This window comes from Rhinopithecus roxellana, chromosome 8 (assembly GCF_007565055.1).
Source record: "Rhinopithecus roxellana isolate Shanxi Qingling chromosome 8, ASM756505v1, whole genome shotgun sequence".
Classification (NCBI taxonomy): Eukaryota; Metazoa; Chordata; class Mammalia; order Primates; family Cercopithecidae; genus Rhinopithecus; species Rhinopithecus roxellana.
Genome location: NC_044556.1, coordinates 90,370,548 through 90,391,656, shown reverse-complemented (window position 1 = coordinate 90,391,656; position 21,109 = coordinate 90,370,548). Strand labels below are relative to the sequence as shown.

Sequence of the window (21,109 nt, the reverse complement as noted above, 5' to 3'; positions counted from 1 at the left end):
TGAAAAAAGGGAGTAAATAGTGTAAAAGGGCCATATCCTTCTCTACCATAGCAGGAAGTGAACAGATAATGTCTCAAATCAAAAAATTGTGGTATAGGCTTTCCACCCCTAGCTCTCCCATGCCAATAGAGATATCTATTACAGAAGGAGGGGAGGGCAATAGCTTTTTAAAAAAAGAAGAATTAAATGAAATTGCCTCTAGGAAGTAGGAGGGATACTTCTGATTTTGTCATAAGCGTGTAATACCATTTTACTTTTTCAGCCATGTGTATGTATTAATTTGATTTTAAAAATTTAAAACAGAAAATGTAGAAAAAAATTTTGTGACTGGGAATAAATATAAGATCTCAAATCACAAGCATAAGGTGAAAATATTCATGGACTTTACATCAAAATTAAAACTGTTTTTTACAGTGAAAGCATTGTTAACAGATGATGACAGACTAGTGGAAGATATCTGCAGTGTTTACCACTAATAAGAGGTTTATTTCTAAAATACATAAGAAACTCCTGCAACTCCATATGAAAAAGACTGGAAATCTCGTTGAAAGATTGGCAAGTGATATAAATAAGTAATTCCCAGAAGATGAAATCCTGATAGTCAACAAGCATGTGAAGAAATGTCCAACTTCATTAATCATTGGAGAAATTTTTAAAATTTAATTTTAAAATTACTATCACTTTCTATTCAAAATCAAGATAAAATTAAGTAAGATGACATCATGGATGTGGAGAAACAGGCAGCTTCACATGTGGATACTGAAAGTATAAACAGGTACAGCCACTCCGGAGAGAACCTAGGCAATGTAGAGGCATACGTAAGCTGTATGACTCAGCAATCTCATTTCATCAGAAAAATCTCTTTCCTTTAGAAAAACCTTCATACAGATCCATTAGGCAACATGATGAAGATGTTTATTACTGTATTTTTTATGGCAGTAGGGAGTTGGAAATAGGGGAAAGATTCCTAAAATGTAGCTGATATATAACAGGAACACATTTATATAAATAAAAACACATACTCAGACTATCTAATTTATAAAGATATATACATGTCCAAGGCATTGGATCATCAAGGATGAAAGGCAAAATAAGACAAAATAAAACTAGAGTGAGGTTTCTACCAAGCTGATAATATTTTATGAACTAAATATTAACTCAGTTTGTTGCACCTAATATTTTCCCCAAGAAATAAAATTTATTTCATGTTTTTTAAAAGGTAGAGAAGTGAATCTATAATTATCTCAAAATAGAAGTTTTAAAAGGGAAGAAAAAATATTATTTTTTAAAAGAAAATTTATTTATTTTTTTGAGACAAAGTCTCACTTTGTCACCAGGCTGGAGTGCAGTGGCATGATCTCAGCTCACTGCAACCTGTGCCTCCCAGGTTTACGCGATTCTCCTGCCTCAGCCTCCCGACTAGCTGGGACTACAGGCACCTGCCACCACGCCCAACTAATTTTTATATTTTTAGTAGAGACGGGGTTTCACCATGTTGGCTGGGATGGTCTCGATCTCCCAACCTCGTGATCTGCCTGCCTTGGCCTCCCAAAGTGCTTGGGATTACGGCCATGAGCCACCGTGCTCGGCCAGAAAATTTAATTTCTTTAAAATGTTTTAAAATTTTTTGTAAAAAAGAAAGGGTTGTATGAGATACTATTTGACTTGTCGTTTATAGTGGTAAAAGTTTAATTATCTGTAATAAATTCTGAAGCTTTCACCAAGAGTTATGCTTGGTTCCACTTGGCTCTCACATTGTCTGTTAAAAACATTTTACTTTCTTTCTCCAATGTGTAGCTTAAAATCTACACACAGACAAAATCGGAGTAGAAAAGAACTCTTTCTAATCACCACTTTGAAATTTGAGGTTACAGTTAATTCTTTCTACTCCGAATGATCACGTAATCTAAAATTCTAATTTTAGTTCATACTTTAATACCTTTCATTTTTTTCTCCTCTTCTAGCTGTCCCCAAAGGGAAGTATTAGATATCAAATATTGACCAGGAGGCAGGAAACAGGGATATTAGAAGCCAAGGAATCTAGACCCTAAAATTGATCATTCGTGTATCTTTCTTTATACATTTTCACACCAAAACAAAAACAAAATCCTATTGTGTATTACATCACAATAGTATTGTGTATTGATGGCATCAGAATAACGATCTTTAATTATGTTATACTCTCCTTAGTGGAGATTAGCAAAACATAAATGCCTTAATCTTTAGTAGTAAATTGCACAACTTCTCCCATAATTTAACCGGTTGGATGATTTATTACCTAAAATTAATGCTCATCCAAAACACTGGGTTGTTGTATTTTTCCCTGCTGTCATACTCAGAATTGCGACATCCTGAATAGATCTCTTGCTGGAGAGGAAGTGTATGATATATATGTATATATATGCAATTTGAGGGGCATTGTGAAGAATTACTAATAAATTTGTCAACCCTAGAGTTGTTTCATTGCTAGTGTTTCAGATATGTCTTTTTCTTTAGAAGAAGAAAAACATGAAGCTACTTAGAGCAGTTGATTAACTTTTCCTTCTTTGTATTAAAATCCTCTAGGACTAACCAGTAAAATAACTTTACATCTTTTGCATTAATGCATTCTGAACAATTGAAAAAGTTAGCACTAGAAAATTTACTCATAATAGTTTCTCAAAGAGCCAGAAATTAAAAAGTAGTATACAGGAGAAAGAGCAAAATTTTATGATTTTAATATATTCTTTCATATAAGGAAACAGTATCTATCTTTCAAGGTGGTTGTTTGCACAAAATAAGATGAATTATGTAAAGTACTGGTACAGTGTCTGCGCCCTGACTGGGACTCAGAAGTTATAGGAGCAGTTGCAGAGTTAGTAATAAGATAGTCTGTGTTCTACTTAGAGTCAAATCCCAGTGCTGCTTTGAAACTGACCAAAAGATCGTGAGGAACTTCTAGAACAGAATGGTTTGAGGTTGGACCAGAGGTCATGACCACTCTAAATTTGAGAATCTCACCCCATTCTCTGACTAATGCTGGTAGTCAGGTTTTTCTATGTGAAAAATAATCTACTTCTTTCATTTTTTAAAACTTCTTTCGTAGTGTACAAATCATATATCCCAGTTGAAAAGAACAAGATTTATTTTTAACTTGAATTATAAAGCTTCAAATATTCCCTTTAGTTTTTTGATCATATGTTAGTGTCAACTGAAATAAATGCTACTTGATAACCTTTTAAAATCAGTATTCGTAATTTATTAGAATATGGAGTAGAGTTCTTAGTAGTTTAAATCAATCACACATTTAAAAGAGAAATAATTAGCAAAATTCATACAACATTTGGGTACCCATGGATATAAAGATGGCAACAAAGACTCTGGGGACTACTAGAGAAGGAGAAGGGGAGGGAGGGGTGCCAGGGCTAATAAATTGGGTACTGTGCTCTGTACTTGGGTAATGTGGATCAATCATACCCTAAACCTCAGCATCATACAATATCCTTAGTAGGTAACAAACCTGCATGTGTACCCATGAATCTAAGAGTTGAAATTATTTCTTAAAAAAAGAAATGTTTTTCGAGTACTTAGTATGTACCAGGTACTGTTTGAAAGACTTTGTTTATATTAATACTCCTTTAACCACTCCATTAGGTAGATACTATTATTTATCCTGTTTTGTAGATAAGGAAAGTGAGACAGAGAGGAATTTAGTAAATTTTTCCTAAGTTCACACAGCAGAACGAAAGGTTATTTATTATACATCATTTATTGTTAAAACATGCTAAGAGAATTAATTTGGAAAACAAAGGAATATTCCAAAGAGATAAAATCTACATTTGCTTACCACCATGTAAATCAGGTAAGACTAAAATACCTTTAACTATGGGGTATTCAGTAAGAAATTTCAATCTGCTCTGCACCAAGCGGACCTAATAAACATCTATAGAACTCTCCACCCCAAATCAACAGAATATACGTTCTTCTCAGCACCACATCACACTTATTCCAAAATTGACCACATAATTGGAAGTAAAGCACTCCTTAGCAAATGTAAAAGAAGAGAAATTATAACAGACTATCTCTCAGACCACAGTGCAGTCAAACTAGAACTCAGGACTAAGAAACTCAATCAAAACCGCTCAACTACATGGAAACTGAACAACCTGCTCCTGAATGACTACTGGGTACATAAGGAAATGAAGGCAGAAATAAAGATGTTCTTTGAAACCAATGAGAACAAAGATACAACATACCAGAATCTCTGGGACACATTTAAAGCAGTGTGTAGAGGGAAATTTATAGCACTAAATGCCCACAAGAGAAAGCTGGAAAGATCTAAAATTGACACTCTAACATCACAATTAAAAGAACTGGAGAAGCAAGAACAAACACATTCAAAAGCTAGCAGAAGGCAAGAAATAACTAAGATCAGAGCAGAACTGAAGGAGGTAGAGACACAAAAAACCCTCCAAAAAATCAATGAATCCAGGAGTTGGTTTTTTGAAAAAATCAACAAAATTGACAGACCGCAGCAAGACTAATAAAGAAGAAAAGAGAGAAGAATCAAATAGACGCAATAAAAAATGATAAAGGGGATATCACCACCGACCCCACAGAAATACAAACTACCATCAGAGAATACTATAAACACCTCTACGCAAATCAACTAGAAAATCTAGAAGAAATGGATAATTTCCTGGACACTTACACTCTTCCAAGACTAAACCAGGAAGAAGTTGAATCCCTGAATAGACCAATAGCAGGCTCTGAAATTGAGGCAATAATTAATAGCCTACCCACCAAAAAAAGTCCAGGACCAGATGGATTCACAGCTGAATTCTACCAGAGGTACAAGGAGGAGCTGGTACCATTCCTTCTGAAACTATTCCAATCAATAGAAAAAGAGGGAATCCTCCCTAACTCATTTTATGAGGCCAACATCATCCTGATACCAAAGCCTAGCAGAGACACAACAAAAAAAGAGAATTTTAGACCAATATCCCTGATGAACATCGATGCAAAAATTCTCAATAAAATACTGGCAAACCGGATTCAGCAGCACATCAAAAAGCTTATCCACCATGATCAAGTGGGCTTCATCCCTGGGATTCAAGGCTGGTTCAACATTCGCAACTCAATAAATGTAATCCAGCATATAAACAGAACCAAAGACAAGAACCACATGACTATCTCAATAGATGCAGAAAAGGCTTTTGACAAAATTCAACAGCCCTTCATGCTAAAAACACTCAATAAATTCGGTATTGATGGAACGTACCTCAAATAACAAGAGCTATTTATGACAAACCCACAGCCGATATACTGAATGGGCAAAAACTGGAAAAATTCCCTTTGAAAACTGCCATGAGACAGGGATGCCCTCTCTCACCACTCCTATTCAACATAGTGTTGGAAGTTCTGGCTAGGGCAACCAGGCAAGAGAAAGAAATAAAGGGTATCCAGTTAGGAAAAGAAGAAGTCAAATTGTCCCTGTTTGCAGATGACATGATTGTATATTTAGAAAACCCCATTGTCTCAGCCCCAAATCTCCTTAAGCTGATAAACAACTTCAGCAAAGTCTCAGGATATAAAATTAATGTGCAAAAGTCACAAGCATTCTTATACACCAGTAACAGACAAACAGAGAGCCAAATCGTGAATGAACTTCCATTCACAATTCTTTCAAAGAGAATAAAATACCTAGGAATCCAACTTACAAGGGATGTAAAGGACCTCTTCAAGGAGAACTACAAACCACTGCTCAGTGAAATAAAAGAGGACACTACCAAATGGAAGAACATACCATGCTCATGGATAGGAAGAATCAATATCGTGAAAATGGCCATACTGCCCAAGGTTATTTATAGATTCAATGCCATCCCCATCAAGCTACCAATGAGTTTCTTCACAGAATTGGAAAAAACTGCTTTAAAGTTCAATATGGAACCAAAAAAGAGCCCGCATTGCCAAGACAATCCTAAGTCATAAGAACAACGCTGGAGACATCACGCTACCTGACTTCAAACTATACTACAAGGCTACAGTAACCAAAACAGCATGGTACTGGTACCAAAACAGAGATATAGACCAATGGAACAGAACAGAGCCCTCAGAAATAATACCACACATCTACAGCCATCTGATCTTTGGCAAACCTGAGGGAAACAAGAAATGGGGAAAGGATTCCCTCTTTAATAAATGGTGCTGGGAAAATTGGCTAGCCATAAGTAGAAAGCTGAAACTGGATCCTTTCCTTACTCCTATAAGAAAATTAATTCAAGATGGATTAGAGACTTAAATGTTAGACCTAATACCATCAAAACCCTAGAAGAAAATCTAGGTAGTACCATTCAGGACATAGGCATGGGCAAGGACTTCATGTCTAAAACACCAAAAGCAACAGCAGCAAAAGCCAAAATTGACAAATGGGATCTAATTAAACTAAAGAGCTTCTGCACAGCAAAAGAAACTACCATCAGAGTGAACAGGCAACCTACAGAATGGGAGAAAATTTTTGCAATCTACTCATCTGACAAAGGACTAATATCCAGAACCTACAAAGAACTCAAACAAATTTACAAGAAAAAAACAACCCCATCAAAAAGTGGTCAAAGGATATTTACAGACATTTCTCAAAAGAAGACATTCATACAGCCAACAGACACATGAAAAAATGCTCATCATCACTGGCCATCAGAGAGATGCAAATCAAAACCACAATGAGATACCATCTCACAGCAGTTAGAATGGCAATCATTAAAAAGTCAGGAAACAACAGGTGCTGGAGAGGATGTGGAGAAATAGGAACACTTTTACACTGTTGGTGGGATTGTAAACTAGTTCAACCATTATGGAAAGCAGTATGGCGATTCCTCAAGGATCTAGAACTAGATGTACCATATGACCCAGCCATCCCACTACTGGGTATATACCCAAAGGATTATAAATCATGCTGCTATAAAGACACATGCACACGTATGTTTATTGCGGCAGTATTCACAATAGCAAAGACTTGGAATCAACCCAAATGTCCATCTGTGACAGACTGGATTAAGAAAATGTGGCACATATACACAATGGAATATTATGCAGCCATAAAAAAGGATGAGTTTGCGTCCTTTGTAGGGACATGGATGCAGCTGGAAACCATCATTCTTAGCAAACTATCACAAGAAGAGAAAACCAAACACCGCATGTTCTCACTCATAGGTGGGAACTGAACAATGACATCACTTGGACTCGGGAAGGGGAACATCACACATCGGGGCCTATCATGGGGAGGGGGGAGGGGGGAGGGGGGATGGATTGCATTGGGAGTTATACCTGATATAAATGACGAATTGATGGGTGCTGACGAGTTGATGGGTGCAGCACACCAACATGGCACAAGTATACATATGTAACAAACCTGTACGTTATGTGCATGTACCCTAGAACTTAAAGTATAATAAAAAAAAAAAAAAAAAAAGAAATTTCAATCTGCCATCTGTCTCTGGAATAATATATGTGTATTTTTATCTGCTCAGGTGTTATACTCCCTCTTTCCATAGGAGGAAACTGATTTGTGAAGCATATTATTTGTCCTTGGTCCCAGAAAAAGAAATACATGATTTACAGTAGAAACAATAATTTTAAATAACTTTTTTCCTAAGAAGATATAAAGCACATTAAAATCCTATGTTTGTATAAGTATAAATATGCAATATTTTACTTAACTATTTGCTGAGCAATAATTTGGATAATTTATTAAAATTCTGAAGCTAAGATTTATGAGCCCCCCAAAAAAGCTATTGTTTATTTTACATACTTTTCAAATGGCATTCAAGAGCAATTGATTATCATTTAACTTCTTAATTATTTTAGCTTAGTCCAGTTCAAATTACCTAATACAAATGTTTAAAGACCATAAACCATAAGAAGATGTAATGAGAAATGGAAATAATTTATTATATTCCTATTTAGGAAACATTCTAGAAAGTGATATGGGGCGTAGGGACTCACATTATGGAAATCTTTTAAACAATCAATGTGTGTTTTTTTTATCAATTTGTTTTGCAGCGCAAGACTCACCAGTTTTTTGTAAAATCTTTTACTACTCCTACCAAGTGTCATCAGTGTACCTCCTTGATGGTGGGTTTAATAAGACAGGGCTGTTCATGTGAAGGTAAGAACAAAAAGGAAAGAAAATATGACTTCACTATCTGAATTGTAATCACATAACTTAATTCTCTTTCAAAGGTATATAAATGTTTGTTTTACTTAATCATTTGCTTTTTTACATAACAGGAATGGAAATAATCTATGTTGTCTGTTGAATGTTTGAGAAACTAGACATATTTTTCAGGGGCAATATATTTAAATATGGTTCATTTGTCTTTGTTTTGTTATTGAGTAAATTTATAGTCCCCGCCAACAAACATTAACCCATCTGACAGAAGAAAATTCACTGAATTTTAACCTTGTTTAATTCCTTAGAGAAATTGTTATTGAAAAGTAGACAATGTGGGCACCTTTTCAGAAATATTGAATGTCTGCCATTATGCCTGAAAGATATTTTATTCCTGTATTAATAGCAGAGTTTTTTTTTTTTTTTTTTTCTCTACCATCCATGATTTATTCATCACATGTTTATGGAAAACCCACTGTACTTCTAGGCACTGGGGACATAATAGTGAATAGGGGAAAGGCATAGATCCTACCTTCATAGAGTGTACATTCTGAGTGATGAAGGAGAGAGGGTCAGGGGTCATGTGAACAGAAAAGAAAGCATATTTATTTGTTTGGGTATTGCTTTATTTTTCTTAGGAGCTCTGAAGTGAAAATGGTTTAAATTATAATGGAATATATTATTTCTTTTTGAATGTTTCAGAAGAATACTTTTTTTAAAAGTCAAATGAAATTTGTCACTACAACGCTACCTTATATGAGGGGACTTCAAAAAGCTTGTGGAAAAGTAGAATTTAAAGATAAAAATTAACAATATAAACTTTATTTTTTAACATAAGCTCCATTAAGTTCGAGACAACTTTGTAAGCAATTATACCACTCATTTAGTCCATCCCTAAAGAATAGAGGGTTCTGAGAATGTAACCATGTCAGTGTAGTCTCCTTTACATTATTAACTGAAGAAAGATGGGTGCCCTTAAAGACTTTTTGAAATTCAGAAATGAAAAGAAGTCAAAAGGAACCAAATCAGAACTGTAAGGTGGATGCCTAATGATTTCCCATGGAAACACTCACAAAATTGCTGTTGTTTGATGAGAGGAATGAGCAGGAGGAGCACTGTCATGGTGACAAGGACTCTGGTGAAGCTTTTCCCTGGCATTTTTCTGCTAAAGCTTTGGCTGCATTTCTCAAAACACTCTCATAATAAACAGGTGCTATCAATCTTTGGCTCTCCAGAAAGCCAACAAGCAAAATGCCTCAAGCATCCCCAAAAACTATTGCCATGACCTTTGCTCTTGACTGGTCTGCTTTTGCTGTAACCGGACCACTTCCATATCTTGGTAGCCATTGCTTTGATTGTGCTTTGTTTTCAGGATCATACTGGTAAAGCCATGTTGCATCTCCTGCTACTGTTCTTCAAAGAAATCGTTCAGAATCTTGATCCCACTTGTTTAAAATTTCCATCTAACATTCTGCAGCTGATCTAGGTGCAGTAGTTTCGGCATCCGACAAGTGGGAAGTTTGCTCAGCATTCATTTTTGGTCGGAATTGTGTAAGCTGAACCAATTGAGATATCTGTGGTATTAGCTGTTGTTTGTGCTGTTACTCATCAGTCCTCTTCAGACAAAGCATGAACAAGATTAATTTTTTTCCTGGCAAATTAATGTGGAAGGTTTGCTACTGCAGGTTTCATCTTTGACATCCTCTTATCCCTTCTTAAAATGAGTTATCCATTTGTAAACTGCTGATTTCTTTAAGGCATTGTATTTGTCTCTTCTCACGTGGCTAATAAAGATATACCCAAGACTGGGTAATTTATAAAGGAAAGAGGTTTAATTGACTCAGTTCCACATGACTGAGGAGGCCTTACAGTCATGGTGGAAGGTGAAAGAGGAGCAAAGTCACATCTTACATGGTGGCAGGCAAGAGTGCATTTGCAGGGGAACTCCCCTTTATAAAACCATCAGATCTCATGAGACTTATTCGCTATCACCAAAGCAGCACAGAGAGACCTGCCCCCATGATTCAGTTACCTCCCATTGTGTCCCTCCCATGACATGTGGGAATTATGGGAGCTACAATTCAAGATGAGATTTGGGTGGGAACACAACCAAACCATATCAGGCATTGTACCTATCAACTTTTTGTAAAGCATCAATGATTTCACCATTCTTCCACCCAAGCTTCATTGTAAATTATATATTTGTTCTTACTTAATTTTAACAGAATTAAGTTGCTCTGATAGGGGCTCTTTTCAAATTGAAATCTCATTCTTCTTAATGTCTCAAACTAGATCCTCTTCAGACATATTATAACAAGTTAGTATGCATTTATTTTGGTGCAAAAGAAAATTTTAAATCCATACATAGTTTTTCCATAATATGCATTTTCCATGAACTTTCTGAAGATCTCTCATATATTGGTTTATCTTATGGAAAAGACAAGAAAATAGTTGCTAACTCAAATTCTAATACTAGTTGCCATTTCCTACTTCTTCTGCTGTAAATGTAGCCAGTCCCCATCATATGCGTGTGTTTCCTTTATAATATACTTGTAGTTAGCCTATATCTGAGTACTTTGAGTAAGAGGGAAATTAATAACATCTTAAGGCAGTGCATTCTGTTTAGTTAGTTCTCACAGCTAAAGTGAAAGATCCAGATTGCAGTATTTTAACTAGTTCGTTAGATACGTGTGTTTCAAGCCAAATAAAATGTTCAGGGTTAAAAAAGCAGAGATTAAAGAGTTATGAGTGTATTAAGTTATAAACGTGAATGACATTATCCAGGAAGCACATGTAGATTGAGAAGAGAGCAAGTACATGAGTCTCTTACATAGTTATGGGAAGGCAGCAGGAAAAGATACCCAAGTAACCTAAGAAGGAATCGCCTATATTATTGACTAGAAAGGTGTGACTGAAGCCAAAGAAGGAGAAAATTTGTAGTTTTCAAGTGTTGTTTCATTTTGGAACTTAGCCAGTACTGGTATGTCATTCTAAAATTTGTTTATCAGAATCCTGGCCAGCTACCTGGCTTTAAGTCCCATGTCATTTTTTACGCCCCACAATTATTTGCAATTCATAGTAGCAGTTTTTGAGGTCTTCTCAGACTCTCTTCCCTTCTAGAGTCTTTTGCTGTGAAGTTGTCCCCATCTTTTCTTCAGACCCTTTGAAGCATACTTTATGAAGCTATGGGGTCTCATGAGACTGTTCTTAGCCTTTGTCTGCCAGGCTTTTGTAAATGTTATAATAATGTGGTTCCAGCTTCTAAAGATTCCTGTCTTGTTCCTTTCCTTGTGGTTGGTTGGAATTAGATCCAGTATAGGATACTTACTTTGTTGCTTCCACTGCCCTTTGCTTGTAAATAAAACAAATCGTAACTTGCTAGATACTCCACTTAAAAGTGAATTGAAGTTGAGTGTGATGGCTCATGCCTATAGTCCCAACTACTCAGGAGACTAAGACAAGAGAATCATTTTGAGGCCAGCCTGGGCGACATAGCAAGACCCTCTCTTTAATAAATAAATAAAGTGAATTGAGACATTTGGATGATTTTTGTCATCTTGCCTCTCTGCTCGTTTCACAATATCCATCAGTGATGTGTAGTCCATTTATAGAGATGGTAACTGTACCTGTCTTAGATTGTTATAGAAAAATAAAAAGCACTCCATAAAGTGAACTATTATTATTTTAGTAGTAGTTTAAGTATATATAATAATAACTCCTAAAATTTACCTTCAACTTGTACTTTTTTAGTCACTGAAAAACTCCATTTTCAAGGATTGGTAGGGTTTGCCAAACCAAAGATGTCAGGTAGCTTAATGCCCACTAGAGACCCTTGCAAGAGAAATTTCAAGGCAGATACCAAGTTGCAGTGGGATGAAGAGCAAAAAACTCTAAAAACCACTCTTTTAGAAAATCTAAATCAATCATTTTATTCGCAAGGTTAGATGCTTCTGTTTGCTTCTCTTTTTGATCACTAATGTCAATACAGAACAACAGTAATACAAATACTTTTTTAAAATATTTACTATTTCTCATTAAAATTGTCATTGGTAAGCAAATGAATCAGCTACCCAAATGATAAAACAGTTATTTAAGATAAAAGTGGAGATAAGTATTCATCTAACATAGCATCTTGTATGCAGTGAGTGTTCAGTGAATTTTCTTTTTGTTAAAATGAATTTTTATCAAATGTTTCTTTTTTGCCTCCAAAAGTGTGTGGATTCTCATGCCATATAACTTGTGTAAACAAAGCTCCAACCATTTGTCCAGTTCCTCCTGAACAGACAAAAGGTCCCCTGGGTATAGATCCTCAGAAAGGAATAGGAACAGCATATGAAGGTCATGTCAGGGTAAGTATGATTAAGTTGGGTTTAGATTAATATTTTAAGATTGATTAATGAATTAAAATCAAATCAGTTATTTTAAGAGCATAGTTCTTGTTTGAAAATTAAATGAGTAAAATTCATCTAATAATTTTATTTCATCTAGAATAATGATTTGCAAACAAAAACCTAACTTTTACGTGGAAATAACCTATAAAATGTCTCAAGTTTTTCCATGTTGTTCCTATCTTGTGATGAAATCTTCATAAAGGAGTTTGTAGCACCTGGTCTTGCAAGAGAGGTGGCACATGGTTATGAATTATGAGCTATTATCAAGGCATAGTCTTGTTATCTTGGGTAGTATTTACAGTGTAAGCTGAGTTTCATCTTACACCAAGTTTTAGTTTTATGCTATTTAGAAAGAAAACCATGAGTGTTATTTTAATGAAATACTAGTGAAAGTTAAAATGGTACCATTAAAATGTTTCTCAGAATAAAAAGTCATTCAGTATTTGAAGAATGTGTTCTCACATTTTCTCATAGCTTAATATGTGTCCCATCTGCTACTTTACCAACCAGAATGGCAGACTTATAAAACATGTACATTATCTGTACATCTTCACCATGCAATTACATAATGTGATTTAAGGCATATTTTCATTTGAGTTGTTTTGGCTGTTTGTTTGCCTGTCTGTCTAAAACAAAACTAAGATTCCTAAACCAGCCGGAGTGAAGAAAGGGTGGCAGAGAGCACTGGCTATAGTGTGTGACTTCAAACTGTTTCTGTACGATATTGCTGAAGGAAAAGCATCTCAGCCCAGTGTTGTCATTAGTCAAGTGATTGACATGAGGTAAGACTTTGAAGGTAAAATTATTTGTATCATTGCAACATAGGAATTTTAAAGTTTCTGATTTTTAAAAATTGTGTTGCCATGGTTTATTTAAATGAACTAACTTCATATTTTCTAATTTGCTAATATTGCTATAGTAATAGAATTGAAAATAGGAAGTAAGGTGTATTTATAGGACAGGTTGGTATGTGTGTTGAGTGTGAGGGGCTAGGAGTTAAGGAAAAAGAAGTTGGTGTTTCAGTCCAAAAGACCCATGTAAATGGGGTAATGGAGGCCTAATGTGTGAAGCTTATATCATCACATCACCTAAAGGCTTAGAGTATAATTACAATGTAAGGAAAGAAAATAAAAATCAGAAAGGCTTCTGGAAAACATAATCAGTAAACATTTAGGTAAGTATAGCCCTTGAACACTTCTGGTCTCATTTTTCAGATTCTTCCCGTGTTCCTTAGTGTTCTCTCCTTTACCTTTTCTCGTAACTCCAGCCACTGCCCTTGAGTGATCATATTTATTCACAGCTTCAGCCATCCCCTCTGCATTCATGACTCCCAGACTTGTATCTCCAGTTCAGATATATCCATCCATTGCTCAAAACCCAAATTTCTAGCTCTGACTCACATTGGCACTTCACATCAGCATCTCAAACACATTATCTTCCCCTACAAATATGGAACATGATGGGACAGATGCAAGAAATATTGGCAATTAAAATCCGATAGAACCTACTAAAGGACTGAATATAGATAGCGAGAAGAATCAAAAATAAGACTAAGGTGTCAAGCCTGTAAGACTAAGGGAGTCATGGTGCCAACAACAAAATTAAGGGAATCAGAAGAAATTATTGTGGAGGAAATACGTTGTTCAACATCTAGTTGAAGGAACAATGAAATGTAACATGAACTGGGTTGAGGGCACTTAAGATTTATTATGGGAGGCAAGAGGGTCCATGGAGGCTCCAGAGACCTACCAGGGTTCAAATCCCAGTTCTACATGTATACTTAACTGGCCTTGTAACTGTGGGTAAGCCAGCAATGATTTCTAGCTCTTGTATAATATACCACTAGGAAGTTATTCTTGATAAATTATTTGGGGCACTATTAATTACAATGGGGGAAAATTAAATTTTTTAAAAAATTAAATTTGGGTGTTTGGTGCTGTTAAGCTTTGAGTATTGCTTCATATGTGTTATTTGGATACACACCCCAAACCACACACGCATAGTCACATATACTAACTTTTAATGCTTTGCTTTTCTTTCAGGGATGAAGAATTTTCCGTGAGTTCAGTGTTGGCTTCTGATGTTATCCATGCAAGTCGAAAAGATATACCGTGTATATTTAGGGTAAGTGTGTATACTATAATTTGATCACTGAATTATGTGTTTTTAATGAGTATATTTTGCCTCCCTATATAAATCATAAATTCTCTATAAGTAAAACCAAATCTTACATTCTTTTATATATACCATGTCATCCAGTACTTGAAGGTATAAAAAATTGGTGCTAAATATTTAATTAGTGAAAGACCTGGAGAAAGCATCAATATATGGCTTATAAAATATGCTTCCTGGTAGATAATATTTTTTAGTTCCAATTCAGTTTTCAAATAAATACTACCAGATGGAAAATTAGATAAGTGTGAGGTTTCTCAAGTTTTTAAATAAAAAAAAAAGTCTGTCTTTAAAAATTAAAAATACTTACTGCTTCGTAACAGCCATTCCAAAACTTAGTAGCTTAAACCGACAATTATTTTTTATTTTTCACTATTCTGTGGACCAGCTGTACAGTTCTTGTGGTGTCAGCTAGTGTCACTCATGTGACTGCATTCAGCTCATTTGGGACCAGAACATCTAATGACCTTGCACTTAATCTGGGTGCTGGCTGTTAGCTGGGTGATCTCAGTTCTCCTCTTTGTGAACTCGCTCCATGTGGTCTGTGATCATCAGGAAGGCTGGCTGAGCTCCCGGTGGCTGGCTTCTAAGAGAGCAAAAGAAGCTGCCAGGCCCTTTGAGGACTAGGCCCAAAGCAGGTATAATAACCCTTCTGCATTCTATTGGTCAAAGCAAGTCATGAGGTCAGCCCAGATTTAAGAGGAGGGGAGATAGACTCCACCTCTTGACGAGAAGAATGAAATTCCTTAGGAGGACTTGTTGGTGGCAGTCTTCGGAGGCTATTGCCATGAAGCAATCTTGAGTTGGTAAATTAAGACAACAGAGATTAAAAAAAAAAAAAACTACTGCCTAATAGTTATGCCTATCTCCCTATATTTGTCTGTGAACCTTGTATCTAAGGAAAGTCAGGCAAAGATTATACTTAGTCTCTTAGTTCCCAGACTGACAACTATTTATTTTCCTCCCAGCCACCAAGGGACCCTACAGAGGCCCACTTACTGATAACTGATTTTCATAGTGTGATTTTATTGTCACTGCTACTTAATAAGGAATTCTTTATTTATAATAAGGAATTCATATAGGTAAAATTTAAAACTGCTCTGATAGTGTTGTTTGTATAATGATAAACCTTCGTTTAAATACTAATTTAAATTATCAAGTCTTAATGATGTGAGTTATTGTCGTGAAGTAACAGAGAATATATTTCTGAGCACTTCTGACTTTTTAAAACAAGTTGCAAGTCAGTATGGTGTGGTGTTTAGGAGCATGGGCACAAGATCCCAGATGTCTAGCTGTGTGTCCTTGGAGAAATGATTTAATTTCTTTGCATCACCATTTTTTTCATATATAAAATAAGGATATAATGACAGTACATCCTATCTCACGACGATGTTAACAGAGTTAAATGAGTTAATACTTGTAATGTGCTTAGATCTACCTGGTGCTCAGTATTTACTCAATAAATGTCAGTTATTGTTGTTGTTATATATGAGTATATTTAATGCCTCTTTAGTGATAGTGTTCTGGCAGTTTTATAGAAGGAAAATGAAAATGATACAAACATTTCAAATGGTATCTGTCACCTTTGCTTTGTCATGTAATCTAGTGCTAAAGGTAGTTATTCTGATTAGGAATAGCTAAACTCCAGTAACGGTATCATTTAATGAATGCTCATTTTATTGGTGAGTGCTAAGCAAACTAACATAATCATGAAACTAGCATAAAGGGTGTCTGTTTTCTAATGTCATGATTATTGATTAAATTGTTCTAGGTCACAGCTTCCCAGCTCTCAGCATCTAATAACAAATGTTCAATCCTGATGCTAGCAGACAGTGAGAATGAGAAGAGTAAGTGGGTGGGAGTGCTGAGTGAATTGCACAAGATTTTGAAGAAAAACAAATTCAGAGACCGCTCAGTCTATCTTCCCAAAGAGGCTTATGACAGCACTCTACCCCTCATTAAAACAACCCAGGCAGCCGCAATCATAGGTATGAATTTATAACATTTATCATATTATTATAATTGCTTACTAATCTACTTGAGAACAAGGATTGGCTTTCATCTAGGAATCCCCAATGTCCAACATACTATGCATCATATCACAAATGCTCAGTACATGTTTATTGAATGAATGAGACCTATATCAGATCTTTGTTTTTCAGTAAACAGGAGTGTAAGTACACTTTCAAAGTGCCTTTTTTTCCTGAAAAAACAACAGTGCTAAACATTAGCCTACCAATCTATTTTCTGCTTGTGTGATTTAGAACAAGTTAGTTTCTTAGAGTTTAGTATATAAAATACGGATGATAATTACCTTGCTGAGGTTATTGGGAAGTTTAAATAAGATGGAATACATAACACAGAGTGCCCTGCATAAAAGAAATCCCGTTAACAAATGGCAGTTTCTGTGTCTGGAGGTTTGAATTTTTGCTGTATTCCTGTGTATGCATCTAACTCTTTTGTTACTTTCCATGAATACTGAAAAGTTTAATGAGTACAGTTCAAATGCCATTCACAATTTTTACCTCCCAAAACAAGAAGTGTAGAACAACTTAGGTTTTTCATTTTGTTTCATCGTTTATTAAACATTTACTTATTTTTGTAGGTATTGATATGGATTATTCTTTAATAATTATTCTATTTTAGAAGACATGAGAGCTTTACCAGTATAATCTGAAAGAAATAGTGTAAACTGTTATTGTAATTTATTTTATTTCCATTTTTTGCACCAAATGTTCTTAACATCTGGTTTATTAGCATTACATGGTTTTTTCCTAATAAAAATCTTTCATATTCATGTCTTACATAGATCATGAAAGAATTGCTTTGGGAAACGAAGAAGGGTTATTTGTTGTACATGTCACCAAAGATGGTAAGAGAAAACTTTTTTTTTTGAGTAATTTTCAATCATGTGTTAAAAAAATTTTAACCCTAGATTCTAAATTCTACAAAGAGCAGGATTTGCTCTTATTTATCCTGTGACTAAAATTTTCCAGACCTAATTTGATATGTTTATAAATTAAAAGATTATTTTTAAATTTCTGTAGTACCCCTGAGGTTTAAAACTTCAAATGTGTATTGTCTTTCTTGTATCATTTTATTTAACAGTTCTGTATGAACTCAGATTGCATTTCTGTTGTTGTTGTTTTTTTTTTTTTTTTTTTTTTTTTGATACAGAGTTTCGCTTTTGCTGCCTAGGCGCTAGAGTGCAGTGGTGGCATGATCTTGGCTCACTGCAACCTCCGCCTCCCAGGTTCAAGCGATTCTCCTGCCTCAGCCTCCCAGTAGCTGGGATTACAGGCATGCACCACCATGCCCGGCTAAGTTTGTATTTTCAGTGGAAACGAGGTTTCTCCGTGTTGGCCAGGTTGGTCTCGAACTCCCAACCTCAGGTGATCCGATCACCTACCTTGGCCTCCCAAACTGCTGGGATTACAGGCATGAGCCACCGCGCCCAGCCCAGATTGCATTTCTAAAGATGGAACATTAAAAAAAAAATAAACAACTTGATTTTCATATTGTTCTGTTAGTATCAAAAGAAACAACAGCTATTAAAATGTGTGTGTTTGGAGGTTTTTCTTCTAGGGAAAAACAAATGCTGAGTGAAATAAAGAGAAACCAATATAACTTGGTATTCATAAATACAATATTCTAAGTTTTATCTTTATATCAACTTAGATCATGGGAAAACAGTGCATTTAAGACAATGCATTGTTACCCATATAAAAACTTCTGAAAAATGAGTTCTCTGTTTTTAAAAACGGGAATCCCATGGTGACGTTCCCTAGAATTTAGTGCCAATAAAAAAGTTTTCCTTGAGGATTTGGCATACTTTTACACAAGAATCCTTTGGGGTTTGCCTTGGCTGCCAGAAATCTTAGGACTCAATTTAATACGTACTATAGGTGAGTTAAATTACCTTATGATGGGTTTGATTATCTTTTTTTCCTGTGACTTCTGATCTCTTATTCTTCCGTGTGTGCATCTGTAAGTTGACTTACATCCTTTTGAGTATAATTGGGATATGATGAATCAATAAAATTTTGATTTATTATTCTTTGTGTTTAGAAATTATTCGAGTTGGTGATAATAAGAAGATTCATCAGATTGAACTCATTCCAAATGATCAGCTTGTTGCTGTGATCTCAGGACGAAATCGTCATGTACGACTTTTTCCTCTGTCAGCATTGGATGGGCGAGAGACCGATTTTTACAAGCTGGCAGAAACTAAAGGGTGTCAAACCATAACTTCTGGAAAGGTGCGCCATGGAGCTCTCACATGCCTGTGTGTGGCTATGAAAAGGCAGGTCCTCTGTTATGAACTATTTCAGAGCAAGACTCGTCACAGAAAATTTAAGGAAATTCAAGTCCCATATAATGTCCAGTGGATGGCAATCTTCAGTGAACAACTCTGTGTGGGATTCCAGTCAGGATTTCTAAGATACCCTTTGAATGGAGAAGGAAGTCCATACAGTATGCTCCATTCAAATGACCATACACTATCATTTATTGCACATCAACCAATGGATGCTATCTGCGCTGTTGAGATCTCCAGTAAAGAATATCTGCTGTGTTTTAACAGCATTGGGATATACACTGACTGCCAGGGCCGAAGATCTAGACAACAGGAATTGATGTGGCCAGCAAATCCTTCCTCTTGTTGTAAGATTCTCTTTCTTATGACTGTCTTACCTTTATGTCTCTTTCCTTCCTTTTCCCTTCCACTTCATCTCCCAAGTGTTGTTATTGTTAATAACAGTTTTTTTAAAAAGTCATTCTTAATGCTTTTCCTCAGTATTGATTATGTTGTTGATGTAAAAACCATACGTAATTAGGCCAGGGCAAACAGGGCCAGCATTAGCATGCACGTAATTTAAACAAAACATCTTTCTGTGGAATATTTCACTAAGATGGATTTTTTACCCCACGTCGTATTTTGAAATAACCCTGAATTGTTATCTCATGGTCCCCCAAAATATGGTGCTTGTAAGCATCAGTGTCTCACAAAACTTATTCTGGAGAAGTAGTTACCAAGTGAATTATTTAATCAGGTATGTAAAGGTATAATGTAGCACCTATAAGAGGTGTTTTTCAGTTTTCCATTTTTATCTAGATGGGTAGATATTTATAATTGCTTATTTTACCGCTTGAAGAAATATGAAGATGTAATAAATTATTGAATACTTTTTTTTTTGAGAGAGAGAGAGATGGAGTCTTGCTCTGTCACACAGGTTAGAGTACAGTGGTATCATCATAACCCACTGCAGCCTCCAACTCCTGGGCTGAAGCAGTCCTCCTACTTTAGCCTCCCGAGTAGCTGGGACAACAGGTGCACACCACCACGCCCAGCTTATGTTTTTACTTTGTATTTTTGTAGAGATGATCTCATTAGTTGTTCAGACTAGTCTTGAATTCTTGTCCTCAAGCAGTCCTCCCAACTTGGCCTCCCAAAGCACTGAGATTATAGGCTTGACTCACCATACCCAGCCTTATTGAATACTTTTAATTATAGAATACTTTGGTTATTGAATATTCCAATTATTACTGAATATGTGCCATTGAATATGAGTTACAGCAATGAGTAAAATAGATAACAGTCTTACCCCCACAGAGCATGGGTGCAGTGGAAAAGATTCGTGATAAAGCAAGTAGTTGGAGTAGAATGTAAGTGCTATGATAGCAGAAGTAGAGTTCTGTAGAACCACATAGGAGAAGTATTTCATCCATACTGTTTTGTTTTTAATGAAAAATACTTGAGCATGTTAAAATACTGAAGGGAAATAAAACCCTAGGGAACTATGTGGAACAGTTGTCTATATGGCAAATATAGTAAGACCGCCAAGAAGACCAGAGAGGACAAAATTCAGAAGACAGGTGCATGAATTACTTGGGGAAAGGAGGAGAAAAACCTCTTCGTTTGTAACAAGATAGGAGGAGGAGTTATGGGTATGGGTCTAGTCAAGGTTAGAGGTTCATTGCAAGAAAGTTTGGGAGGACAATCCATGCTTATTACAGAAAAATCAGAAAGTCTGCATAAACAGGACAAAAGAAAAATACCTCTAGTTCTACCCATCCAGACTTATTTTTTCCCCAGCCTCCATCCTGGGATGAAAGGTTTAACTATTTTTTCTTGTTATTGTTGTTGTTTTTGTCTTTCCAGCTTTTCAACTGCAGATCTTGGGAATTAACTATTTTTAGTATTTCTTCTGAAAAATACAGTCTTAGGTGGGCACAGTGGCTTACACCTGTAATCCCAGCACTTCAGGAGACTGAGGCAGGAGGATTGCTTGGGGCCAGAAGTTCTAAGCCAACCTGGGCAACATAGCAAGAACCTGTGTCTATAAAAAATTTTCTTTAATTAGACAGGTGTAGTGGTTGCATGCCTGTTGTCCCAACT

The 21,109-nt window shown here is 35.7% G+C and overlaps 1 protein-coding gene across 8 annotated transcripts in view; it reads left to right on the top strand.

The window, feature by feature from the left end:
- CDC42BPA (CDC42 binding protein kinase alpha) overlaps positions 1 to 21,109 on the top strand; it is a 329,925-nt gene that overhangs the window by 271,124 nt on the left and 37,692 nt on the right. For all 8 annotated transcript variants that reach the window (XM_010381838.2, XM_010381864.2, XM_010381872.2 and 5 more), the window contains 7 exons: positions 8,041 to 8,146; positions 12,362 to 12,498; positions 13,183 to 13,322; positions 14,583 to 14,664; positions 16,484 to 16,700; positions 17,522 to 17,584; positions 18,781 to 19,374. In XM_010381838.2, the coding sequence (XP_010380140.1) occupies positions 8,041 to 8,146; positions 12,362 to 12,498; positions 13,183 to 13,322; positions 14,583 to 14,664; positions 16,484 to 16,700; positions 17,522 to 17,584; positions 18,781 to 19,374 (1,339 nt within the window). The remainder of the gene's footprint in view (positions 1 to 8,040; positions 8,147 to 12,361; positions 12,499 to 13,182; positions 13,323 to 14,582; positions 14,665 to 16,483; positions 16,701 to 17,521; positions 17,585 to 18,780; positions 19,375 to 21,109) is intronic.